Source organism: Rhinatrema bivittatum, chromosome 8 (assembly GCF_901001135.1).
Source record: "Rhinatrema bivittatum chromosome 8, aRhiBiv1.1, whole genome shotgun sequence".
In the NCBI taxonomy this organism is placed as follows: Eukaryota; Metazoa; Chordata; class Amphibia; order Gymnophiona; family Rhinatrematidae; genus Rhinatrema; species Rhinatrema bivittatum.
In genome coordinates, this window is record NC_042622.1 from 154,214,362 (window position 1) to 154,241,583 (window position 27,222).

Sequence of the window (27,222 nt, forward strand, 5' to 3'; positions counted from 1 at the left end):
GCTCTATATATTGGTGGCTCATCAGTATTCTAGCCATACTACGCAATCTTTTTGGCCAACGTTAATGCCACACTTAGAGATCTGGTGCTGCCTGCAGGTAGTTGTTAATCTCCATCAAAACTATGCAGATAAATCATATCCATGTAATTTCTTTGTTCAATAATTATTCTAATTTGTCAAAGATATGATGCCAGTAACCCTGCAACATATGGCAGTCGATTAAACATGTGGCAGAAACTTCCCTCTGATGTTTACATTTCAAGCATAAATCAGACTCCCATTGCTGCAGTAGGATTCTTTTCTCCCTTGTTAGATTTGCCCTATGAATATTCTTAAATTGTATTTCTCTCAAATTAGCTGATTGCAAAGTCCTATATATACTGCAGTAAATGTTGTTTTCAAGTCTACAGCAGTAAGAACAACATTTAGATCTTTGCCCCATTGATTTAGCAATGTATTCAAATGTTTAACATCGTGATGTTGTATTATATGCTGCTTCCAAATAACTTATTTTATTAAATGTTGGCACAGTCTCTAGGAAAGTCTCATCCTCTTCCATAAAAGTAAGGACTAATAGGTCACCCCTGTTGCGAGTCAGACAGGAATGCCTTGTCTGAAAATACGCAAAGAGGCTATCACTGGGGTTGTTCCTTTCCTCCTGCAACTGTAGAAAAGTGTACAACCAATTTCAGGATTTATAAGATGACTCAAATAATATAAATCATGCCTTTTCAAAAGCTGAAAAATGTTATAATCCATTCCAGCTGGGAACACGGGATTTCCCACCAGACATAAAAATGGCGAGAGCCTTCTGTCACTTTTCTAAGTGCCAGGAACCAAAATCCCCAGTAGCATGCATTGGCAGTAAGACCCTCAGAAAATGTAAAACATTAATGGGATGAAAAGGTCTGGCTAATTCTGCCAACATCTGCTCCAAATCAAATTTGGTATGCAGTGCCATTCCTGTATATAACCCAGCAACGTGGCTACAAATCTCGTTCTTTTTTTTATTTTACATCAAATGAAGGTAGTAATCAGAGATCTGAATTTTCAAATGTCCTTATTCAGAACAATATCATTTGTAAACCATCTACAATTTTTGACACCATCACCATTTTTACAACTGCACATCTTCCCATTAAAGATAATGGAAAGTCCATCCACTTGGTAAACAATTGGGAGATTTTTTTCAATCACATCAATAGCACTGAACTGATAATTCTGCTTTGCAGAGTGTGCCAGGCCAATACCCAAATATCTTAGAGTGTCTATGTTCCATTTCAAAGGGAAGGAAGAGCTCCATTTGTCTTCTAGTGAGAAATCAACCAGAAAAGCTTCAGATTTAGTGTAATTAATTTTCATTCCTGAAAAACCAAAATCCTCTAGCACTCTCATAATTTCACCTATACTCTCTCTTGGGTTGCCAATAAAAAGCAACATGTCATATGTGAACATGCTAATTTTAACACACTTCCGTCCAATATGCAATCCTTTAAAGCCTTCCATATCTCACAATTTACTTGCCATTGGCTCCAAAGATAGTACATACAATAGAGGCGATGTTGCACTGGAGGTGGATTCTTGGGCTGAGGTGGGGTTGACGCAACCCATAGGCAAGGGCCCACAGGTCCCCACTGTCAGCAGGCGGAGTGGGCTGAAGTTAGAGGCCACTGGAGCTTCACCTATACCAGCCCACATTCCCCTCGGGTTGAGTCTTTGGGTGCCAGGGCCGGCAGGACTTAGGTGAGCCTCGAGATAGGTTATTGAAGGTAGATGTTTCAACCCAGAGACAGCAGCCAGCATAAGTCTATCCAAGACGGGTGACGGAACTGGAACCCAAGCACCAAAGAACAAGGAGAGACTGAGGGTGTGTAACACTTTCACCGGTCCATGCACTCCCAACTCAGTCATTTTCAAGGTCCAGCCCCTGAGAGAGCTTTCCTGGTCCCTTGAACACTCAAACAGAAGTTCTTTGTAATTTATCCTCCCAACTCCCCAGGCAGGGTATGAACCCTCCCAGCCTGGCTGGAAGGCAGATGCCCTCCCCAGTGAGCCAGCAACTCACCCTGCAAAGGCTGGCTTCAAAGGTTCATCTCCAAACAACATCAAGTCCAACGTTCAAAAGTCTGGCCCCACTGGACCTAACTGCCACCTCCCACCGTATCTCTCGGGATATTTTCCTTGTCCCTTAGATACAACCACCCGCTGGCAGTCCCTCAAACAATATCCTTAAGTAGGTACATCCGGATATTAAAACAGTCTTTAGCTCCCAGCTCACCTTCCTGGAAGTCACGCCAGCCATCCGTCTTCCCTCTAAGCAAGAGTATCAAAGTTCCAGTCTTGAAGAGCAACAGTTAGCATGATCCTTCTCCTTCAGTCCCCAGCAGGAGACTGACTCTGCTGGGTTAGGGAGTCTCTTTTATACCTTGTAAACTCCTCCTCCTCTACCAGCTGATTGGCTCTGGGGAAGTCCCACCCTTAACCTCCCACACCTGTGTTTGTCTATATGGTTACAGGGGAAGCCACCAGGGTATATCCTTGACTCTGTGTCACCTGGGTTTTCTTCCCCCTCTTTCTAGGACTTTGGTTCCAGGGAGTTTTTTTGTTCCTAGCTTTATTCTTCCTTCCTGGTCTAGCATAGTGACCCCGTCACAGGGTGCTTGAGCAAAGGAAGGCCGAAGCCTTGTAAGTCCACGTCCAGAGGATAGACACAGAGGCATCACTGTTGAGCTCGGATGGAAGCCAGCGGCTATTGGAAGCTGTGGCGAGCAACATAGAACTCTGGACAGGAAAGAGTCTATAGCAAGTTTATCCATAGCAATGGTCAAGGCTTGGAGAAGGCAGGCATGGTCAGGCGTAGCAAATGTCAAGGCACAGAGAAGGCAGGCGAGGTCAGACGTAGCAGAGGTCAGGCTTGGAGAAAATCACAAGGCAGAGTCAGGCAAAGCAAAGTCAAAGTCCATGAGGTCAATCCGAAGCAAGGAGCAGGGTAGGAACGAAGAGACTGGAACCAGGAACAAACAGGAATCAGGAACGCTGAGATGAGATGAATCTCTAGAAGCAACAAGCTCTTGATCAATAGGGAACCGAGGAGACCTGTTGCAAAGGCAACACTTAGGAGCACTGCCCAAGCTTAAGTTCGCTGAGAGTGATGACTTCAGCATCCAGGTCAGCAGCCAGGTTACCGCCGCGGGCCCTTTAAAAACATCAGAGTTGCACACGCGCACCTAGGAGGGGGCACGGCGCCGTCGGTGGCATCTCTCCGCGGAGCAAACAGAGAGGCCTGCTTAGAAGAGGAATCCTGGCTGAAGGTCCCAGGCAGCATGGCAGGACCAGGGACACTGGCGGGGGGCCCAAGGTCGGAGCCAGCGGCCGACTGCAACCAGTGACAGAGAACTAGGCGCTGAGGTCCGTCTGGGAAGGTGAGAGAGCCACGCCGCGGGCCTCCCGTGGGCGGCGAGCATAACAGGCGACAGTGCACACCCCTGCTTGGACCTTCTATACAATTGAAATTGATCAGATAAGGCGCCACTGACCCTGATCTGCGCCATAGGCTGATCATACAATAATTTGACCCACTGTAAAAATTGTATTCCAAAACCATATTTCTCCAATAAACCCCCATAGCTATGGCCATTCCACGCTGTCAGAGGCCTTCTCAGAATCTAAACTCAGTAGCAGCCCTCCTTCAATAACAAAATGTTTTCCCCTGTGCTGCTAGAATTGCTTTTAACAAATTCGCTGAGGAACGTCATCCCTTAATAAACCCAGTCTGCTCTGGTTTCACCTCCTTCACTCTGCTGACCAGAACTGCAGCTAGAATATATTATCCTGATTGAGTAGAGACAGAAGTCAAAATGATTCCGGAAGTTCTGGATCTTTTCCTGGCTTGGGAATAAGAATCACCAAGGCTAAGTTATGTCCCTTGTCTTGCGCAGTTACAAACATCTCCTTAAGTGACTTAATTACCTCCTCACCCAAGATCTTAAAGAATTCTGGCCCAAAGCTATTTGGACCTGATGCCTTGCCTGATTTTTAAGGACCCAATAGATTTCAGCTTCTGGTTAGGGGTATCTGAAAGTGCTATGTCTCAGATAAAGATGGAATAAATGTAATATCTCTAAAATACTCTTGCAGGGTAATCGTGTGTGAAGCCTCCCTGGAATACAATGATTGATAGTATTCCAGCAATTTCACAATTTTTGTTGTATCGGTCGACACTTTCCCCCAATATTTCAGCCATGTAATCAAAGATCTTTGTTTTGTACTTTTGAGTAGATTAGCAACCAATCTACTCACCTTTTCCCCATTGAAACAGCTTATATTTGTAATAATATAAATTATTATGGGCCCTTTGCTCCAAAATATTATTCAACTCAGCCCAAACTATACCAATCTCAAAATGAATTGTAGGATCCATCATTTTAATATGAGATCTATTCAACTTCATCAAGTTTTGAGTGAGTTCCAATATTCGGGGTTTGGTTTTTTTTGTTTCTTATATTTATCAACTTGATAAGAAATTATGTGCCCTCTAAGTACTGTTTTGGCAGCAATCCAAAAAGTCTCAGGGTCAATGTCCAGAGTGGGATTGAACTGCTTATAATCTCTCCATTTATCTCTCAAAAACATTACAAAATGAAGGACATAAGAACATAAGAAATTGCCATACTGGGTCAGACCAAGGGTCCATCAAGCCCAGCATCCTGTTTCCAACAGAGGCCAAAACCAGGCCACAAGAACCTGGCAAGTACCCAAACACCAAGAAGAACCCATGCTACTGATGCAATTAATAGCAGTGGCTATTCCCTAAGTAAACTTGATTAATAGCAGGTAATGGACTTCTCCTCCAAGAACTTATCCAAACCTTTTTAAACCCAGCTACACTAACTGCACTAACCACATCCTCTGGCAACAAATTCCAGAGCTTAATTATACGTTGAGCTATGTGAATATTTATTGGTATTAACCAATAATAATTTAATTCCATGAAGAGGGTTAGGACCTTCCCCTCACATCCTCCATTTTTTGCTCCACTATAAAGGGGATGGTTTTATGGATGAGAATAGCAACGCCTCTCTGCCTGGAGGAGAAAGATTAATAGAAACATTGGCCTACCCATTCTCTTCTCAGCTTACAATATTCTTTGCGTTTCTTGCAGAAATGCTTATATCAGTTTTCAGTTTTTTAAGCCTATTGAATATTTTCTTCCTTTTTATAGGGGAGTGGAGCCCATCAACATTAAGGGAGTAAATGTTAACCTTTGCCATCTAACCAAACAATATAGTGCATCAGTTGACAGAAAGAAAATATGTGTTAGCAGGAGGAGACTCCCAGCTCAAAATCTCTTCCATGTCCACAGGAAAAATAGCAGCTAGCAAGCTCATAAAACTTTTAACCCATATTCTGGGGTCACAAATGAATCGTAGCATACTGTATAAGCACAATAGTCGCAAAAAAGACAGCCATACAATCCTATCAATTCTCACAGACACACCCTTGCACACAAAACGCACTTCCCCCAACAATATGTGAGCACCCTCATACCCCACACCCGAGCAATAGGAAGAGCAGTCCTTCCGCCGAGGTGAGTACTTCCCTCCACTGTCCGGCCCTCTCCTTCATTCGGATACAGGGGCTTCCCAGAGTCAATAAAAAAATGGTGGGGGGGGTGGGGGGGGGGAAGTAACACAATTTCGAGATGTCATGTCAGACCAGAAACCCTCCGATGATGTATATATGCACTATTTAAGAAGACCTCCTATAATGTAAAGACTGTATTGCTCAAAAGGACTCTTAAATAGCCTCAACTGGAACTGTTCAACTTCTTTAAACTTAATGTTCCTGTATATTTGGACATAAATTCCAAACCAAAATTAACCAACATTTAAAAAAGTGAAAAAAAAAAGCAAAATCAGCTGAGGAATTCAGGCCTTCTCTAATCAGACTCCATTCCAAGAATATCCCAAATGAGCACAAGATCTATCCTAACGTATGCAAAAGAAAGCCATGCTTAGCTGAATATTGGGAGCTAGAAGGTCTGAAACTGTCACAGGAGACCCATGAACCAGCACACTGATGCTCAGAAACAGCAACTCAGAACATTAAAAACATGCTACATGTTCAGTTTGGAAAAGAGATCACTGAGGGGGGATATGATAGAGGTCTACAAAATCATGAAAGGACTTGAACAAGTTAATATAAATTGGTTATTTACTCTCTCAGATAATAGAAGGAGCAGGGGGCACTCCATGAAGTTAGCAATTAGCTCATTTAAAACAAATCGAAGAAAATTATTTTTCACTCAGCGCATAGTTAAGCTCTGGAATTCATTGCCAGAGGAAGTGGTTACAGCAGTTAGTGTAACTGGGTTTAAAAAAGATTTGGATAAGTTCCTAGAGGAAAAATCCATAAACTGCTATTACGATAATTAATAAGCAATAGTAGCTTGTGATTTATCTAATGTTTAGGTACTTGCCAGGTCTGCAGCCCTGCCCAGCTCTGGCTTTCACTGCTTTGCTCCTGCCCCTCTCTTAGCAGCACAGAGAAGAATGGAGAGCTCCCATAGCAGCCTGCCCATCTGCTGGCTATCTCCTCACCTCCCCAATGTCTTTGGGGTCAATGCAATTAAAATGCACTGAAAGCAGGTGCTGAACCCTCAGCGCCCGCTCTCCTAACGCACCCCCAGGCACCCCTCCTGGTGGTGCCAAGCAATATTTAAATTAGGGGTTGCATTAGCAAAGAGGCACTAAGGTCACTTGCCGCCCCCCCCCCCCCCCCCCCAGTGCCTTTTTGACAACGGAAGCCCGCAAGTGGTTGGCTGTCCACCGTTTTCTTAATCGGCGCACAGTCAGGGGTTCAGGAAACAGACGCTTGATAACTAAGTGGCATTTCCTGAACCCGACCACCTGCACTTTTTAAAAAACGTTTTTTTAAAATTTGTTTTAAGACTTTGTTCCTCCTACTTAATATCGTAACGATATCCTACATCCTACTTAATATCGTAACGATATTAAGTAGGATGTACAGAAAAGCAGTATTTTGAGAGTGCTCAGCAATTAACGCCTGCTCTAGATGCACATTTATTTTTTTTGCATTGCAGGTGATTGCTAATAGCCTACATTACACCTTCAGATGAAGTCCGTGACCTTGGAATACAGACAGATGAAAATTTCAACGTGAAAAAACATATAAGCAAAATAATGAAATCTGGGTATTCTAAACTCAGAATCTTACACTGTCTAAAACCTTTACTTAACTTCCAAGACTTCCGCACAGTCCTACAAACATTCATATTTTCAAACCTGGACTATTGCAACTCACTTCTGTTGGGCCTTCCCGCAAGCACAATGAAACCACTATAAGTTCTCCAAAATGCTTCAGCAAGTCTTCTTATAGGAACTAGAAAATTTGATCACATTATCCCTTCTTTAATCGACCTTCACTGGCTTCCAATAAAGTTCAGAATCCATTACAAAGTATTATTCCTTATCTTTAATATTGTAAACAACTGTGATCCAGCTCCTCCAGGAATAGCAATAAAAAACTACAGCCCGCAAAGAGTTCTCAGATCTCAAAACAAAAATCTTCTTACAATTTCTTCAAATCTGAACACTCATCTAACCCAGATAAGAGAACAAATGTTCACAATAGCAGGACCCTAACTACGGAACGATCTACCTGGATCAATAAGACTGTTAACGAAAAAAAAGAAATTCAGAAACGCCTATGAACTAATGTAAAGGGACATCATATAAGCCACATAATGAACATTATTACTCCAGAAATATTACTTCTTTTCAGCACATCAAACAATATTTGAATAAAATCTATTCCAAACTAAACAGTAATAATATTAGATTAACTTTGAATGTTTTGATTAATCAATAGTATTACAATAACTACCATTACTCTAAATAAGTACCTGTTAATACAATATTTTACAATGAAATCAAATGCAATTTATGTAAACCATTGAGATCTTCTGTTGGAACGACGGTATATAAAAAGCATAAATAAATAAATAAATAAAATACCCTGCAGAATGTGAGCACATGACACGACACAGATGACAACACCTCATTGGTGGAGGAGGCTGAGGAGGTAGCTGCCAAGGAAGAGGAAACCGGTGGCGAGTCCCAGTCCCTGATCCCACCGTGGCAGCTGCCACCACTGGGGAGGAGCATGATGCTCCTCCCCCACCCTATCCACCACCAAGGGATGTAATGGTGGAGCTCCAGCTCCCCCCACCCCAACCGGCAGGCCCCAGGCTCATTCTCTCTCCATTCAGTGAGGGCCTCTTTCCCCTTCGGACTAGGGATGTAGGGATGCTAGGATTCAGACTGGCCAGCCATTGGTGATCAAGGAAGTCCAGATCCTCCTATCCCTCCACCACAATCATCTGCTGCCCTGACTGCTGAACCAGAGTCATTGTCTGGAGCATCTGCTCCAGGTGACGAGCCTATATCTCAGCACCTTTTTTTGGCAAAAGGATGCAGGTGATGGTGGAGGAGCTGACAGAGATCCGAGCTGCCCTTGGGAGCCTGCTTGGTATGGTGGACCGCCACACTGAAACATTACAGTGTCTCACAATGGCAGTGCAGCTCCTTACAATCAGGCCGATTCAGTAAAATGTGCAGGAGAGCCGGCGCTCCGAGGCGAGCACCCGCTCTCCCAACGCACGTCCAGGCCACTCTTCTGGGCACGCGATTCTCTATGCAAATGAGGGCCCGTGGTAATAAGGAGGCACTAGGGACACTAGTGCGTCCCTAGCGCCTCATTGGCAGAAGCGGCGGCTGTCAGCGGGTTTGACAGCCGACGCTCAATTTTACTGGCGTCGGTTGTCGAACCCGCTGACAGCCACGGACACCGGCAAAATTGAGCGTCTGTTTTCCAACCTGCAGGCCGCAGGCAGATTTTTTTTTTAATTTTTTTTAATTTTTGGGGCCTCCGACTTAATATCGCTATGATATTAAGTCAGAGGGTTACAGAAAAGCAGTTTTTTTTGCTTTTATGTACACTTTCCCGGTGCCGGCCGAAATTAACGCCGGGCAGGCGTTAATTTCTGAGAGTAAAATGTGAGGCTTGGCTGCACATTTTACTTTCTGTATCACGTGGGACTAACTAATAGGCTCATCAACATGCATGTTGAGGGCGCTATTAGTTTCAGGGGGGTTGGCCGCGCATTTTCCATGCGCTATTACCCCTTACTGTATAAGGGGTAATAATAGCGCGTGGAAAACTCGTGTCCAAACGGGGGCTAACGGTGCGCTCAACCTGAGCGCACTGTGCTGAATCGGCCTGAATGAGACTGCAACCATATCGACTGGACTCTCAAGTCTAGTGGAGTGCCTCAGGGATCTGTACTAGGACTGGTGTTTTTTAAATATATTTATTAATGATCTGGAAAGTGGTACAATGAGTGATCAAATTTGCAGATGACACAAAATTATTTAGAGTTGTTAAATCTCACGTGGATTGTGATAAATTGCAGGAGGACCTTGTGAGACTGGAAATTTGGGCATCCAAATGGCAGATGAAATTTAATGTGGACAAGTGCAAAGTGATGCATAAAGGGAAAAATAACCCATGCTGTGGTTACATGATGTTAGGTTCCACATTGGAAGTTATCACCCAGGAAAGAGATCTAGGCATCATAGTAGATAACACATTGAAATCGTCGGTTCAGTGTGCTATAGCGATCAAAAAAACAAACAGAATGTTAGGAATTATTAGGAAGGGAATGGTTAATAGAACGGAAAATGTCATAATGCTTCTGTATCACTCCATGGTGAGACCGCCACATCTCAAAAAAGATGTAGTTGTACTGGAGAAGGTACAGAGAAGGGCAACCAAAATGATAAAGGGAATGGAACAGCTCCCCTATGAGGAAAGGCTGAAGAGGTTAGGGCTGTTCAGCTTGGAGAAGAGACTGCTGAAGGATATGATAGAGGTCTACAAAATTATGAAAGGACTTGAACAGTTAAATGTGAATCGGTTATTTACTCTCTCAGATAACAGGACTAGGGGGCACTCCATGAAGTTATCAAATAGCACATTTAAAACAAATCGGAGAAAATTCTTTTTCACTCAATGCATAATTAATCTCTGGAATTCATTGCCAGAAGATGTGGTCATGGCAGTTAGTGTAACTGGGTTTAAAAAAGGTTTGATTAGTTCCTAGAGCAGAAGTTCATAAACTGCTATTAATCAATAAGGATTAATAGCTTGGGATCTATTCATTTAATGTTTGGGTACTTGCCGGGTACTTGTGACTTGGATTGGCCACTGTTGGAAAACAGGATAAAACAGGATACTGGGCTTGATGGACCCTTGATCTGACCCTGTATGGCATATCTTATGTTATTAAGTCTGCGGTTCCTGGATGCTCTACTTCCCTGGCCCTTTTTATGTTTTTGTAAATAGTTTTGTTCCCTAGTTTTCCCTACCCCTGTCCCATTTGATGTTTGTTTTTGTTGTAAAAATGTTTTATACTTTTTTTTATTATTCTTTGCATTAAAAAGTTACATTAGTTGTTAAAAGATACATGCATGCAAAGTGTATTAGCTACCTACCAGGCCTTAATTTGTGGGGAATGGCCAGGAATGCAGTTCCAGAACTTTTTTTCAGGTTTAAGAGGCAGAGCAGCAGGGGTGTTCTTCTCTAAGCCCTCCCCTCTTCTCCCCCCTTCCCCCCAGCTCTTATCCTATATTGCTGGGACTAGAAGGGGAAGGGGTGATAGTGAAGCAAACACTGCAAAGTACAGAATAAACACACAAAGGAATTGATTTTGTACTAGTATTAATCTTGTGAGCAAGTGAATGCCTATCAGGCCCACTGCTTCTGCCACCCCTGGGTGTATTTGCTTCCTGCTTATCGGGCTATCATCTCGGGCCCTGCTGCTTCTGCTGCTGGCGTCCACACTGGTGAGGGTGAAAGGGGCAAGAAAGTGAATCAGGGGATGTGGGGATACTAGGGAGTGATTAAAGGGATCTAAGAGGATATGGGTTGTGTGGGAGAGAGGGGGAAAGAGTAAATCAGGCTATCAAAAGGTGCTGCAGGGAATGAGTGAGGGGACCTGAGTGTCATGAGATGAGAATGAGCTCAGGTTGGGGAGCACTCTGTCAGTGAAGTGTTTGGAGTTTAAAGAAGGATAGGAGAGGAGGAGACAGGACTGGGTGTGGTGGCAGAAGGAGAGAAAAGTGAGAACAGCATGCGGTGTTTCTCCTTTCTTTTCACTATTATCTGAGATGGCTACATGTCCATGCCTAAATTTTATTTTTTTACTGTAATTATTATTTTACTTTTTATTGTACGCCACTTTATGTTTTGTAAGGGAACCGCGGTATATCAAGTCAATAAAACTAATATCCTGTATAAAGAAAACAAAATGCAAATTATTATTGTTCTCTAATCATTAATGCTAATCATATTCGCCTTGGTTACGCTGACACCGTCATGGTTCGGAAACGAGGCTTGGAACTTTGCAGGTTTCTTTCTTCCCTGTGTTTGCGAACGCGTGACGTATCCTGACCCAGCCCACACTTCCTGCGTTCCAACCGCGAGTTGCGCCTGCTCAGCCTGTACCGTGGCGGTCAGGGTGGGAGATCATTGGCTGGATGGAGCGCGTCGAGGGTGAATGGCCGCGGCCGAGAGGGAGGTTTGGAACGCGGAAGCTGGGTGGGCCACAGGCACTAGGCCACGTTAGCTATGCAGAGGTTTTAAGTGCTGGCGCCGCCCGTAGCTCAGTCTTTCGTTGTTTAGCGTGGTCTCATGGAGTTTCCCGGCTTTGTCCTGTTAGTACTGCTGCCGACCCTCTGCGTGCCGGGAGTCGCCCCCATCTCCTTTCATCTGCCGGCGCAGAGCCGCAAGTGTCTGAAAGAGGAAATCCATAAGGATGTGCTGGTGACTGGGGAGTACGAGCTGGCGGAGCAGTCGGGCCTCGAAACTCACCTCCAGGTAACAAAGACGTCACTGCCGTGACACTTCATAGTGACGTCATCCCGTGAAATTATGTCATATACTCATATCATACCATGGAGGTAAATTTGCCACTGGCTGACTAGTATCTATTAAATTAGTTCAATAAAAGGTCTCGCCTATTTTTTGTTGCCCTTTATTTCTACCTCTTCAAGTGGGCTAACACGGGAACCGTCTATTGTTATTCAGATGCTCTTCCAAAATGTTTCCAAGTTCCCGTGCTAGTGCACTTGAAGAGGTAGAAATAAAGGATAAAATTTTTTTTTATTGAACAAACTTAATAGAGCCTAGACAGCCAGTCAGAAAGGTATTACATTAGTTCAATAAAAAGGTGTCATTAAAACATAGAATCTGTTGGCAGGGAAGGATTGTTGGGCCCAGTTTTATTCCTGCACCTCAGTTGATCTCTGGCTTTCTCTCTTCTTTGCAGCTAAGTATCATCTGTGCTTATCTCAGGCTTTCTTGAATTCTGTTGTTTTTGCCATTCCTTGCATCCTACCATCCTTTCCATGAAGGAATAATTTCTGATGTAGCTACAGAGACTTTCGGGGTCTTTTGAAACAACTGAGTTTTCTTCTTAAGCACTGTCACCACTTCAGATGCTCTCATATTTTCAGTGCGGTACAGGCATTCTACATTGTTGTCATTTTGGGAGATGTCTGTTTTATTTTACTTGTGAACTTCGGCATAATTTTTTGGCACAAAACAGCTTACATAGTTTTTATTTTTATTGAAAGAATAACTTTCAAACAAATGGATGCAGCGTGTATATGGCCAAGAGCAGATCTACGCAAGTATTTTATAACACACGCATATGATATACAAGCATTCTATAAAATAAGCGTGTCTCTACCCTGCAACATATGTGCACATGTAGGATTACACGCATGCAATGAATTGAAAGAATGTATATCAATGCGTTAAACACGTGTATTTTTCCGACCTAGTTTAAAAATATACTCTTGAAAATAAAGCAGGACTTAGGTAATTCAGCCAGTTTTAAAGCATACACTTGTAAATGAAATTAACCAATTAGTCCACTAGTTTGCCCAGTCCTTCTCCAGGTCATCGAGACCTTCCTGGTTCTTCAGCCTGAAATCCCCCCAATTAACTCGGATCTCCCACCTGGTCAGTACTTCACAATAAACTTGTTTAATATCACTTACTCCAGATAATTAGCAGGTGTAAAAATATGCAGCTAAGTTGTCAGATGAACGTGCATTGTGTCTTTTACACATGTATGTGTTTGCCCCACCCCGGATTGCCCCTATACTGCCCCTTTCTTTGCATGCATACATGTGCACAAAAGTGAAAATACACATACGTTTTTGAGGTTCATAAAATACGAAATACACGAGTAGCTACTACATATTCGCGTAAAGTTTTGAAAATTCACCCCATACGAATTGTTCAAGCCCCTGGGACTGCCTCTGCATTCCATGGGTAAAAGTATGCGAGGTGTTGAATAACATTATTTATTTATTTATTTAAGCATATCTCTATCCCACTGGTCCAAAATACTTGCCCCTAGCAGGGTACAAAATAACATCCATAATTCAGATAACATAAAATAAAGGGGGTGGGCAGTAATGACAGTTCATTTTGTGGGTAAGAAAGTGTTTTTGCTGCAGAAATGCCTTTGTTTATTGTCTTCCTTAGAAGAGACGTTAGATATTTGCATTCAGGAGAAGGGACACCATCCTTGGGTGAAAGGAGCATACTGTGGATCCATAAAATAAAGCAGAAGCTACTTTTGTATAGGGTGTATGAAGGAGCAGCTGGTAATGATCTATGCCCGATTTTATAACATGCGTGCGCAGTCGCGCTAGTGCGCGCTAACAAAAAGTAACAAAATCTAACGGTTTTTGTTAGCACGCACTAACTAAAAATCGATTTTTTGTGAAAAAAAAGACCCGAACCGAAAAAACCCGACATTTTCCATGGCGGCCAAAAAATGAAGAACGACATGAACATAAAAAACGATGCACATTTCTAGTATTTAAAAGTCTATATCATTCCCCTGTCTCTCCTCTAGAACATAAGAAGTTGTCATACTGGGTCAGACCAAGGTTCCTTCAAGCTCCTCAACCTATTTCCAACAGTGGCTAATCTAGGTTACAATTACCTAAAACATTAAGTAGATCCCATGCTACTAATGCCAGTAATAGCAGTGGCTATTCCCTAAGTTAGTTTGATTAATAGCAGTTAATGGACTTCTCCAAGAACTTATCCAAACCCACCTACACTAACTCCCTAACCACATCCTCTGGCAAATTCCATAGCTTAATTGTACGTTGAATGAAAAATCATTTTCTCAGATTAGTTTTAAATGTGCTACTTGCTAACTTTATGGCGTGCCCCCTACTCCTTCTGTTATCCGAAAGAGTAAATAACTGATTCACGTTTTACCCGTTCTAGACCTCTCATGATTTTGTAGATCTCTATCAGATCCCCCCCCTCAGCCATCGCTTCTTCAAGCTGAACAGCCCTAACCTCTTTAGCCTTTCCTCATAGGGGATCCATTTCAATCCCTTTAAGTTTCCTACTGTTCTTGTTTTCTTTTGTTCTATGTACGGCCTACGAGCAAAGTTAATGTTTACTGTAAACCGAGGCAATCTGTATCTCATACAGGAACCGTGGTATATAAAATCAAATAAATAAATAAATTTTGATCGCCTTTCTCTGTACCTTTTCCAGTGCAAGTGTATCTCTCTCTTTTGAGATGCAGCGACAAGAAATGTACACAGTACTCCAGGTGCGGTCTCACCATAGAGCGATACAGAGGCATTGAGACTTTCTGTTTTGTTCACCATTCCCTTCCTAATAATTCCTAACATTCTGTTTGTTTTTTTGACTGCAGAAGCACACTGAGCTGGCGATTTCAATGTATTATCCACTGTGATGCCTAGATATTTTACCTGGGTGGTAGCTCTTAATATGGCACCTAACATTGTATAATTACAGCTTGGGTTATTTTTTCCTATATGCATCACCTTGCACTTGTCCACATTAAATTTCATCTGCCATTTGGATGCCCAATCTTCCAGTCTTGCAAGGTCCTCCTGTAATGTATCACAATCCGCTTGTGATTTAACTACTCTTATTTTGTGTCATCTGCAAATTTGATTACCTCACTTGTCGTATTCCTTTCCAGATCATTTATAAATATATTGCAAAGCACTGCTCCAAGTACAGATCCCTGAGGCACTCCACTGTTTACCTTTTTCCATTGTGAAATTTGACCATTTAATCCTACTCTGTTTCCTGTCTTTTAACCAATTTGTAATTCACGAAAGGACATCGCCTCATATCCCATTACTTTTTAGTTTTCTTAGAAGCCTCTCATGAGGGACTTTGCAAATGCCTTCTGAAAATCCAAATACACTACATCTACCGGTTCACCTTATCCACATGTTTATTAAACTCTTCAGAAAAATGAAGCAGATTTGTTAGGCAAGGCTTCCCTTGGGTAAATCCATGTTTATTTATTTATTTATTTAAATGATTTATATACCGGAGGTTCCTGTATAATATACATATCACCCCGGTTCACAAGGAACAGTAACTGTCGCTACATTTAGCGGTTTACATAGAACAGAATAAGAATAAAACAGGAGTTTTTACATTGAACATTGAAAATTAAGTAAACAAGTTTTTACATTGTACAAATTAATCGAAGTAGGTTACTTTTCTTCGTGTTCTTGGCTCTAGGGGAAAGCTTGTTTGAACAGCCAAGTCTTAAGTTTCTTTTTAAATGTAGAGTGGCATGGTTCCAGACGAAGGTCTGGAGGGAGCGAGTTCCAAAGTGAAGGGCCTGCTGTGGATAATGCACGTTTCCTCAGAACGGATTTCGCCGGTTGTGTGATTAGTCTGTTCTGATAGGCGCTTCTGGTTGGTTTCACGGATGTGTGTAGTTGAATTTGAAATGTTAGGTTGAGAGGTGCGATGTTGTGTAAGGCCTTATGTATCATCATTAAAGACTTGAACTGGATCCTGAATTTAATCGGAAGCCAGTGGAGATGGTGGAGGATTGGGGTGATATGATCTCTTTTTTTGGCATTTGATAGAATTCTTGCAGAGGCGTTCAGGACCATCTGAAGTGGTTTGATGGTGCATGCTGGTAGGCCTAGGAGGAGAGAGTTACAGTAATCCAGCTTAGTGAGAATGATGGCTTGTAGAACCATGCGGAAGTCTCTGTATAGGAGGAGTGGTTTGAGTTTCTTTAATGTTTGAAGTTTAAAGAAACATTCTTTTGTTGTGTTGACGAATTTGTTGAGATTGAGTCTGCTGTCTATGATGACTCCCAGGTCTCTAACTTGTTGCGTGGTGGAGAGCCCTGCAGTGTCCGGATGTTGATTAGTGTTAGAATGTGAGGAGGGGGTATAGTTTTCCGGTGCTATAATGAGGATTTCAGTTTTGTTTTTGTTTAGAACCAAGTTGATGCTGGTGAGTAGATTGTTGATAGCTGACAGACATTTATTCCAGTATGATATAGCTTTGTGTAGGGAATCTTCTATAGGTGATGAGGATTTGAATATCATCCGCGTATAGGTAATGTCTTAGCTTAAGGGTGAGAAGTTGACAGAGCGGGAGCAGATAAATGTTGAAAAGAGTCGGGGAGAGGGATGATCCTTGTGGTACCCCCCTCTTGGATTCGATGGTATGGGACTCTTTGTTATTTATCTTGACCTTGTATGATCTGTTCTCCAAAAACGATTTGAACCAGTTAAAAGCTACTCCTGTAATGCCGATGTCTATTAGGCGTTGCAGGAGGCATGAGTGGTTTACGGTATCAAACGCTGATGAGAGATCCAGGAGAGCGAGGAGGCAAGGTTGGCCCTTTTCTAGGTTGAAAATGATAGTGTCGGATAATGATGTTAATAATGATTCGGTGTTCATAGTCTTACGAAAGCCAAATTGGTTTGAGGCGAGGATATTGTTTTCGTTAAGATATTCAGTAAGTTATTTGTTTACAACTTTCTCCATAACTTTGGCAATGAAAGGGAGGTTTGCTATGGGTCTAAAGTTAGCTGGGTCTGTGGTAGGTAAGTTAGGTTTTTTGAGGATCGGCTTGAGCATGGCTAACTTGAGTTGGTTCGGGACATGTCCTTGGGTGAAGGAGCAGTTAATGATGTCTGTTAAAGGTTTGGCTATGGTGTTGGTGATCAGACTCAATTTGTTGGATGGAATATGGTCTGATGGATGGGAGGATGGTTTTATCTTTTTGAGAATATTCTCTATTTCTAAAGAGGATGTGAGTTCAAAAGTGTTGAGCACTGGTAGTGAAGTGTTGGGTTGTTTGACATTTGGGTGTGATGGTTGTTGATCTGTTGGGAGTGGTGGATGTTGAGCGGTTGAGTGTGGTGTTTGTTGGGCGGTTGATTGCGATGATTGGGGGCTGAGGTTGATTACATGTATTGGATGTGTAGATGGTCCCTTGAGGGGGGCTAGGAGTGAGGTGATTTTGTTGTCGAAGAAGTCTGCCAGTTCGTTCGCTTTATTGAGTGCTTGATCGTCTGGAATGGTAGGTGCCGGGGGTTTTGTGAGGGTTGATACAAAGGAGAAAAGAGCTCTTGAATCAAAAATGAGGTGGTGGATTTTTTTGGAGAAGAATATTCTCTTTGTTGTGTTGATGTTGTTTCTGTATGAGTTAAGGCATGATTTGTAGATGAGGAGGGTGGTTGAAGATGGGTTTTTTCACCAGTTTTGTTCCTTGCATCTCAACTCGTGTTTATGATTTTTTAGCTCCGGTGTGAACCAGGGTCTCCTGTTGTCTTTGTTTGGATTGATGGATTTAGTTGTCATGGGGCAAATTTGATCTGCAACCTTTTTAGTGATGTTGGTCCATGATGAAGTTGCTGAGTTTACGTCGGAAAGGTCTAGGTGTTCAAGTTCCTTGGCCAGGTGTTCACTGAGTTGGTCTCCTGAGCACTGTTTCCTAAACGATATAGTTATTGGTTGTGTGGATTGTGGTGGAAGTTCTTTTATTTTTAATACCGATGATATAATTCTATGGTCTGACCAAGGTATTGGAGTGCAAGTTGGAGTGGTGTGGGTTGTGATACCTTCATTTATGAATATAAGGTCCAGCGTATGGCCTGCTTTGTGGGTAGGTTCAGTCACTATTTGTCTGAAACCCATATTGTTGAGAGAGGAGAGAAGAGTTTTACAGTTGGTAGAATGAGGTTGGATATCTACGTGCAGATTAAAATCTCCCATGAGGATGGTAGGTTTTCTGGAATTTAGGTGTTTTGCTGTAAGTTCTATGATGGATGATGGGTCTGCTTCCAGTATTCCGGGGGGAGCATAAATTAGGCCGACCGTCAGATGTTTTGAGTTGAATAGGGCAAATTCAATCTTTGATATGTTGTTGGAAGTCTGTAATGTCAGACCCAGTGTTTTTTTGGCTCCTCTTTTTTTGGGTCTGGGAATAGAGAGAACATCGTACTCCTGTATGGGTAGCTGATTTATTAGTGCAGTGTCGGAGGGTTTTAACCAGGTTTCTGTGATAGCACAGATGTCAGGTTTTGTATCGGATAGGTAGTCGTTGAATATATGACTTTTCTTGGCGATCGATTGTGCATTAATCAAAGTGAGTGAGAAAAGAGTTAGTCCAAGGAATTGAGTGACAGGTGTCAGCAAGATGGGCCTGAGCCTCTGTTGACGATTGTGATGAGGGGGGGTAGGGGGCTTTGGTATTCTCCATTTGGGATTGTGGATGATGGGAATTGTGAGGGGGTGCATGTTGGGATGTAATTGGTTGAAGTGGAAGACTGTAGGAATCGTTACGGTCAGAAAGGAGTGTTAGGCGAATGCTGTCTGGAGAGAGCTGGACGAATGCGGTTTGAAGAGTGCTGGGCGAATAATGTTAGAAGCGTGCTGGATGTATGATGGGCGTGTGTTGGGCGAGTGCAGTCCGGAGAGTGATGGGCGAGTGCAGTCCGGAGAGTGATGGGCGAGTGCAGTCCGGAGAATGATGGGCGAATGTTAAGCGGAAGCAGACCTGGTGGCGTTGGGAGGATGTATAATGAGATGTTTAAAGTTCCTCTGAGGAGTCTGCTGGCAATTCTGGAAATTCCGCGAGCTTTCGTTGTAAAGTTGGCTTGGTAGCTGGGGCTTGAATATTAAAGCCGTTCTTTGGTGATGTTTGTGCTTTGAATTGTTGGTGCTGATGTTATGTTGTATGAGTTGGTAGGTGGGCAGAGAAAGATGGTAAGGATTTATAGAATCGGACCAAAGACCAAGATGTAGACTCGGGGCTGAGCCGAAGGGGCGAGACAAAGGGGCAGGCCCCTTTGTCGCGCTCCTTCGGCGTCAAAGGTGTGTCTAAATTTAAAGCCCCACAGGGCTGGTACCTGATTGGAGGCGCTGTTGTAGTAGGCGGGGCTTAGCATTTTTGGCGCGATTCACTTATTTTTCGCTTTTTGCTTTTCTTTTAGGAAGCTTTGAATTTTCACTTTTTTTCAATGTCTGCCGCGTTATCGGCGTTGAGGCCGGCCGGGAGGGGAGAGATTTCACAGAGACCTATGTTCCATGTTGACTATGTTCCATTAAACCATGTCTTTCTGTATGCTCTGGGATTTTGCTCTTTAGACTAGTTTCCGCTATTTTTCTCAGCACTGAAGTCAGGCTCACTGGTCTATAGTTACCCGGATCACCCCTGGAGCCCTTTTTAACTATAGGGGTTACATTGGCCAGTCTTCAGGTCCAATGGATGATTTTAGAGATAGGTTACACATTTTAACTAATAGATCTGAAATTTCATTTTTGAGTTTTTTCAAACCCCTGGGGTGCATACTATCTGGTCCAGGTGATTTGCTATTCTGTAGTTGGTCAATCTGGCCTGCCACATCTTCCAGGTTCATCTGACTCATCACCCCTGAAAACCATCTCTGGAACTGGTATCTCCCCAACATCCTCATTAGTAAACACGGAAGCAAAGAATTCATTTAGTCTTTCTGCAATGGCCTTATCTTCCCTAAGAGCCCCTTTAACCCCTTGAATCTACATATTTAGGTTTTTAATTCTGAACTATGTCTTTTGGTTCAGACCCCACAACATTTTGGTTGCCTTCCTCTGGACCCTCTTGTAACTTATCTCTATCTTTTTATTCAACCCAACATCCCTCTGGCCCTAGTCACCACCTTGTCACATTGCTTCACCACCTTCAGATCATTGGACACCTATTGCCCTGAGGTGTCTCTCCTACTCCATACGCATCAATCTCTTGCCCCCTATCACACTTGGGCTCATTTTGATTTCTGCACCCAAGGCATTACTCTGCACTTATTGGCAGTGAATCCTAGCAGCCAAACTTTCTTAGATCACTTCTCATCCTTTCTAATGTTTCAGGGATAGCCCCTCTGTTACAGTACCTCTGTTCATCTCTGATTCACATTCAAGAGAATTTCTTGTCTTAACAGTTTATCCAGGTGTTGCCAAAATAATACACAAAGTAGGAACAGGGAAGAATTAGAAAAATAAGAGAGATGATTCCCGAGTTCTGGTGCAAATCAGTATTGTCTCTGGCCTGATCACAGGGTATGACATTTCACTGTTATATCTGCTGTTTCTTCTATGATAATACAGAGGTTTTCCTACTCATTCTTTTGTGGGAAGTCTTTGATGGTCTCTCTTAGCTTTGGGAAATATTATTTCTGTGTGTCTTTCTCTTTTGCAGGTGACCGATTCATCCGGTCACATTCTGTACTCCAAGGAGGATGCTAAGAAGGGCAAGTTTGCCTTCACGACAGATGACTATGAGATCTACGAGATCTGCTTTGAAAGCAAAATGCACTCAGGTGGGTGCAAGCCCCTCCTCTCCAACTATTGTCTCTCTTCCAGATCATACATGTCCCCTGCCACACCATGCCTGTAATACAAGTCACCGTATATCATGGAAACCTCTGTGTTCTGCTCTGTGACTTCCCGAGCTTATTTGTTTGGCCACTTGGTTAAAAAATCTTTTTTTTATTTTCTGTTTGTTTATTTTTTTTAACATATTTGTGTACTGCAGAGAGAAACTAGGAAATTCAGGATGTGCTCTGCCTAATGAAGTAAGCTAACTTATAATCTACACTTGAGTTACTTTGACTGCCATCATCATGCATTCCCAAAGGCCATTCCATTTTAGCTGAATAATCAGGTTCCCACTTAAGTTCACATCAACAGACTCTGTTCGTGCTGAGAAGAAAGGGGTTTACAAAGCCCAAGATGTTGGGAGGTGAGAGGCAGGAGGTTTTCTTTTATTCCTGCAGTATGGAGACATTTTTACCTGTTAATTTTCTTTCCATGAATCCGGCTATACAAGTCCAGTTGAGTCTGTACAGGTGGTTTATGTCCCCCTTACCAGTAGATGAAGGCAGAGTACACAAACGTCCTCTGTGACCTCATTGCCACTACATAAAGGTGGTGCAGCATTGAGGGAAGCCAATATTCCCTGAACAAAGCACTGAAAAACAAACTAAGTCATCAGATTAAGGATGACAAACTTCAAACAGATGAAGAGAAGTGCTTTCTACACAATACAACTGTCCAAAATGTTGGAGAAGAAAAAAACAAGCCCTAAAGAGAGGACTGGAAATAAAAACAGACTTCTAGAGATATATATATATATATATTTATTTATTTATTTATTTAGGGTTTTTATATACCGGAAGTTCCTGTATACAATACATATCACTCCGGTTCACATTTAACATGGATAACTATCGCCGGGGAGGCGGTTTACATGGAACACATTGTGAATAATGAACGGGTAATCTATAATAAACTACAAGCTATTATGAAATATATTATGATATATACACATACATATATATTCTACATCTGCAAAAGAAGTCCTACTTCCCAGCAGGGTTCTGGACTGGTCACTGGACTGGCCACTTATTTGGGTGCACTCTAAGTGGCCACCTGCTGGGAGGCCCAGTGAGTGAATCTGTCATACCTCATGGAGAGGCTTGACCGGCTCCTGAGAGAGAAATTGGGATAGACTTAGGCTTGCGGAAGACACAAAAGGAATGGAGCCCCAAGAGCCATGAAAAGAGTAGGAATTGGACTGTTTGGTCCTAAGGCATCTAGAGTCCCAAACTGAACCCAGCCTCTGTTAGGGTGGTTAAGGAACTGAGATCCTGTCCCCGGGAAGTACCTGTGGCTCTGGAACCCCCAATCTCTTAATTAACTACTCCAGATCTCCAAACAGCAGTTTTCCCAAACTGGCCACCAAGGAGGGAGATCACTGATTGGGAAGAAGTCTGGAGCCAGTCATGCAGTGCATCTGCTAGTAAGGCAGTCCTCCAAACCTAAGGAACTTTATGAAAAATGCTGCTCTCTACTGGGAACTCTGTATGAATGATCACCACAGTTATAATTGCATCCATCTGAGGAACTTGAAACAAATGCTGAACTGCGTCCAGGGACAGAAGATGCAACTTGGGCAGATTGTAAACACACCCTTGAACGCTCTCAGGACCCTGCCACTCATCAATCACTCTCTCTCTCTCTCACTTCAGAGTGCAAAGGAAGGTGGTGGTGGATTTACCGCCCCCCCCCCCCCCCCCCCTTGATGATAGGGTCTGACATGGGCACCTCCTTTTCCTTGGAGTCTGCCATCCTGAGACAGGGCACTAACTGAACAACTAATGCTGGGGTCTTGTCTATGAGAAAAATGTGTATATTAGTCGGCGCACTTCCTCCAGAATTGGAAAGAGACTCTGAAGACCCCCTGATGCCCTTGGCAAGACCCTGGCTCCCCAGAGAGAACCTTACTAGGCCCAGGCGAGGACCTGCGTTTGCCATCCGCTTTTTGAATGGCATGAAAGACTTTATGTTGTAAAGAAGAAAACTGGGGACAAATTCTTAAAATTCTTAGATGTATCCAAATTATCCCTATCCTAGTGATGCCCACTCCTCTTCTGGAAGCACAGCTAACCAGTCAGGTTTTCAGGATTACCACAATGAATATGCATGAGATAGATTTGCATACCCTGGGTCTACAATGTATGCAAATCTCATGCGTATTCATTATGGATATTTTGAAAACTCAGCTGGTTAGGTGTGCCTCCAAGAGAGGACTGGGGAACACTGCCCTATCCTGAGGTTTTCCACATGATCTAACAGTGAAGGATCCGTAAAAACCTTTGCCTTATCTGATTGAGGTTTCTGCATGCTTGAGGCTCCCACAGGAGAAAGGCCGAAGCTCCCGCCAAAACAGCCAAAAAAAAAGTCTTCCCTGGAGAAAGCTCCGACTGCTGCTCAGCCAAAGAGCTTTTCCCTGCAGCCAGAGTGATTGCAATAGTCCAGAACCAGCTTCAGCACATGCACAGACCGTAGCAAAAAAAAAATAAAAAATCCCTGGCAACAGAAGCTGACTTTTTTTTTTTTTTTTTGGAACAACAAACATTGAAACTGCGGTTGTGGTCAGAATTATCCATCTCCACTGGATGTGCACTACAGCACAGGATGGCTGCCGCGATTCAACCCCTCCCCCCCTGCAGGCAATTCCCCAAACAAGCAGGAAAAACTATCTCAGCCAGACATGGAGGCCTTCTGTGCAGCGGCTTTCCTCCTTGCCACGGTCAATGGTTTCATTTTAGGATACCGGACAGGGAAACTGGGAGAAGGGGTGGAAAGGGCATCAGAAGGAGCCTCTTTAAATTGCTTGAAGTCCAGCACCAAGGATTCTCCCTTTTTTTATTTTTTTGTAAAACAGGAGAACATCTTACACCACAAGGCTCGATCAGGTCCCCTCTGGGAGCTCTTTCAATCAATGGGGCTCTCCCTGCTGGAGGAACCAGTACTGTACTCTGGAGACAGAGAATCTTTCTTTCCTTGATTCATATTCTGCCTTTAGTGCACTTCCAAGCAGATTCCGTTCAGGTACTGTAGATATTTTCCTGTCCCCAGAGGGCTTGCAGTCTAAGTCTGTACCTGAGGCAATGGAGGGTGAGGTGATTCTCTGTGCTGCACCACCTCTGTGCAGTGGCCATGTCGTCGGAGGAAGTTTGTGTATCTTCCTCCATCTGCTGGTAAGGGGACATAAACCACCTGGACTGGGGTAGCAGAATGAAATGGAGCCATTGATTTCATGCTGCTGGTCTGTAAACAATGAATTGGTGAGAGAGATGTCACCTGTGAACTTTTAAAGATAATTGTTTTGCTGGTGTTTTCAGGAAATTTTCGGGTGCCTGACCAGCTGGTCATGCTCAGTGTTAAACATGGAGTTGAAGCACAGAATTACGAGGACGTGAGTACAGCTTCCCTCTTCGCCCGTGGGAGTGGGTTACCCAGCAAACAAATGTATTGCACATTAATGTGACGTAACTGATCCTACCCAGGGAGGCAGTTTCCCTCCTGGATTAGTAAAGAAACAGACTGCTAAAGCTGGATTAAATGTATGTAAATGGAATGTGTTGGTTGCCTCCAGTAAATGGACACATCAGGAAACTGATGTTCATTTAATCTTGAAAGTAGTTTGCGTGTGTGAACAGTAGAAGAATGAATCCAAATTGACTAATCAAAAATTGAGTCCTAGCCTAATCGGGTCACATGAAATCCTGGGGTAGTTTTCCAGTTTGAACAGAAGGGGAGTTCATCCAGATTAACAAATCTAGATGTGAAACCTTACCTAACTAATGCATATGTTGGTAATGGTGCAGACCATTGCCAGAAACCTTTGCCTTGCCCATATAATGCATGCGAGTCTGCTAGTGTGTTTCAACATTTGAATGTGCTAAGGGGGAAGGTGAGGGTGCTGTTTGCCCAGGGACAGCAATTTCTAGTTCCCTCTTCACTTGGAGCTGCAGGATCTGAGGCTCTTTTCACACGCTGTTTGCTTCTCAGATTGCGAAAGCTGAGAAGCTGAAGCCACTGGAGGTAGAGCTGAGGCGACTGGAGGATCTTTCTGAATCTATTGTGAAGGACTTTGCATACATGAAGCAGCGGGAAGAGGAGATGAGAGACACCAATGGTTAGTGCGGATGGAAACACAAAATATGACGGCAGAGGGAGCCCCTGTATCTGTCCTGGACTTTACCCCTTCCCCTTCCTCCCCCACCCCTCTATTGATGATATTCTGTGTTTGTCCTGGGGTCTATCCATCGTATCTCTACCACTGAGGACCCTCTGCACTGGGCTTTACCTCCTCCCTCACCACTGAGGATCCTCTATACCTTTCCAAGCTTCACCCCTTGCTCCGTTACTGCTAAGGATCCATTGTATCTCTCCCAGGCTTAACCTCTTGCTTCTCCATTTCTATGTTCCTGTGCTGGGCTTGACCTCTCGCTCTCCCACTACGGAGGATCTTCTTTGCCCATCAGACTTCCTTTCCACTTCCAGGTCTTCTGAATTCCAGTTTTATTATTTTTTGCCTCTGCCATGTCTTCTTTCTCCCTCTACCCTTTTGTTTTTGGATCTGCCTTCCTCTCTCCCTGGTATCCAGAGCCTGCCATGTCTCTTGGCTACTCCTTGTCTTGCCTTGCATTTTCCATCTAGCTTTTGCTGAATGTCTTGGCTGAAGATGCTATGGCAGTGAATTAATTTAAAATATCTAGAATGGCTCTTGTAAACTCTCCCATCTTGCCCCAGTAAAAATAAACATGTTAGATAGTAGAGCAGTAATTCCTTGGCAGTTACAACCCAAAATAGCAGTAGTATGACTGCATCAGGCTTTCAATAAAGCATTGGCGTAACCAGCACAGACTCTAAAGAGCAGTGGTACGACAGCACTGTGCTTCCAGAATGGTTTGGGGTAACCCGCGTGGAGGGTCCATGGTTAAAATCCAAACTTCTATGAGCAGGGGGAGGCTGGATGTTTTGGACAACAGGCTCACTAATGTGGGTGGCTGTGGGGATTATAACAAAATTTGGGAATAAGATGACAAGGCCTGAAGTGGTGTTGTAAGAGACCACTTTTAACGGAATTTAGACATGCAGGACCGATGTGGAAGACCATGGTTGGAAAAGGGTTAAGAGATCAGCTAAAAGAGATGGGGAAGGAGTAGAGGCACAAAATTGGTGTTGGGTTGAACATGGGACTTTAAAGACACATCTTCTATCCTAGTTTGGCTATTTTGATCTGTTACCTGCCTTAATTTACTATGTTGTTATGTATTTCCAGTTAATGCCCCGTCTGGCTTAAAGGCCTAAAGTTAAGAGATCTTCCAGACTAGGATGTCACCTGCTGGTAACTGCCCCTCTGCATAGCAAAGTGATAGTTACTGGCAGGTAAATTTAAATAAATTATTGAGAACCCAGATAGGGTAAGGATTGCTCTTTGCACATCAGGAGTACAGCCCAGGGGTATTAACTATTGGTAATTACCCAACCCATAGGCTCTTTGCTTTCCTTTCTGCAGAGTCCACCAGCCTGCGGGTGCTGTACTTCAGCATGTTCTCCATGCTGTGTCTTGTGGGCCTGGCCACCTGGCAGGTCTTCTACCTGCGCCGCTTCTTCAAGGCAAAGAAGCTGATTGAGTGAGGCAGCGCGGTTCTTTCACCATTGTTACAGCGCTCTCAGGGATCCTCCACTGACGACAAGACTGCCCTGTGATGTCACTACTATTGGAAACCAATTGTATTGCAGGAATTTCTCACTCATGATCATTAGGGTATGGGGAATGGGCCAGAATACTTACCCAGGCGAGCAGGTAAAGAAATTGGCTGTGGGTGCCCGTCCCTGCTAAACCCCATGGAGTTGGTTAATGGTACTAGCTGATTCTACAGGAGAGGGACTGGCTAGATTCATCGCTAGTTACTCTGAATCCCCTGAAAATGAGGCTGAAAGTCCTCCTCATGGGTTTATCCCAAACAGACACAAGTAAAAAAAAAAAAAAAAAAAAGACAGAGGAAAGCCAGGGCACGCTGCACAAGAGGAAATACAAGGAACCTGACCTGCCTGTGGACACTTATGGCGAAGAGGGACTGCAGTTGCTGGGGACGGCCATTTTGTGCTGCAACTGATCTGTCATAGCTTGCTCCAATTCGATAGGGGGAAATAGGTCATGTGTTAGCATCGCTGGCACAAAATGGCTGTTCCTGATGTAGCAACAAAATAAAAATTCAGTTTTTGATCTACAGTCTGAAATTAATTGATGAAGATTAAGATATTTTTGATTGCATGCCTTAAAAGTGCCAATTAGCAATCAGCATGAGGAAAACGCAGGACCAATTTCTTTACCCCGCCTGGAATGGATTCTTGGCCACTTCCCTCCCCCTTGGTGGGTAATTAGTTTGACTTGTGAATTGG

At 43.4% G+C, this 27,222-nt stretch overlaps 1 protein-coding gene across 1 annotated transcript; it reads left to right on the plus strand.

Annotated features, from left to right (window-relative positions):
• Positions 1 to 11,653: 11,653 nt before the first annotated feature.
• On the plus strand, positions 11,654 to 26,845 carry LOC115097018 (transmembrane emp24 domain-containing protein 10-like). The gene is made up of 5 exons (XM_029612416.1): positions 11,654 to 11,958; positions 20,660 to 20,780; positions 24,150 to 24,223; positions 24,820 to 24,946; positions 26,333 to 26,845. The coding sequence occupies exons 1-5, from the start codon at positions 11,773 to 11,775 to the stop codon at positions 26,452 to 26,454; spliced, it is 630 nt and encodes a 209-aa protein (XP_029468276.1). The 5' UTR covers positions 11,654 to 11,772; the 3' UTR covers positions 26,455 to 26,845.
• The last annotated feature ends 377 nt before the right edge of the window (positions 26,846 to 27,222 follow it).

What these genes read in the sequence shown, in the direction of transcription:
- LOC115097018 (XM_029612416.1), top strand. Translation starts at nt 11,773, where the DNA reads ATGGAGTTTCCCGGCTTTGTCCTGTTAGTACTGCTGCCGACCCTCTGC. An exon ending in GCCTCGAAACTCACCTCCAG is followed by an intron (nt 11,959 to 20,659) that starts GTAACAAAGACG and finishes TCTCTTTTGCAG; the next exon opens with GTGACCGATTCATCCGGTCA. An exon ending in TGAAAGCAAAATGCACTCAG is followed by an intron (nt 20,781 to 24,149) that starts GTGGGTGCAAGC and finishes TGGTGTTTTCAG; the next exon opens with GAAATTTTCGGGTGCCTGAC.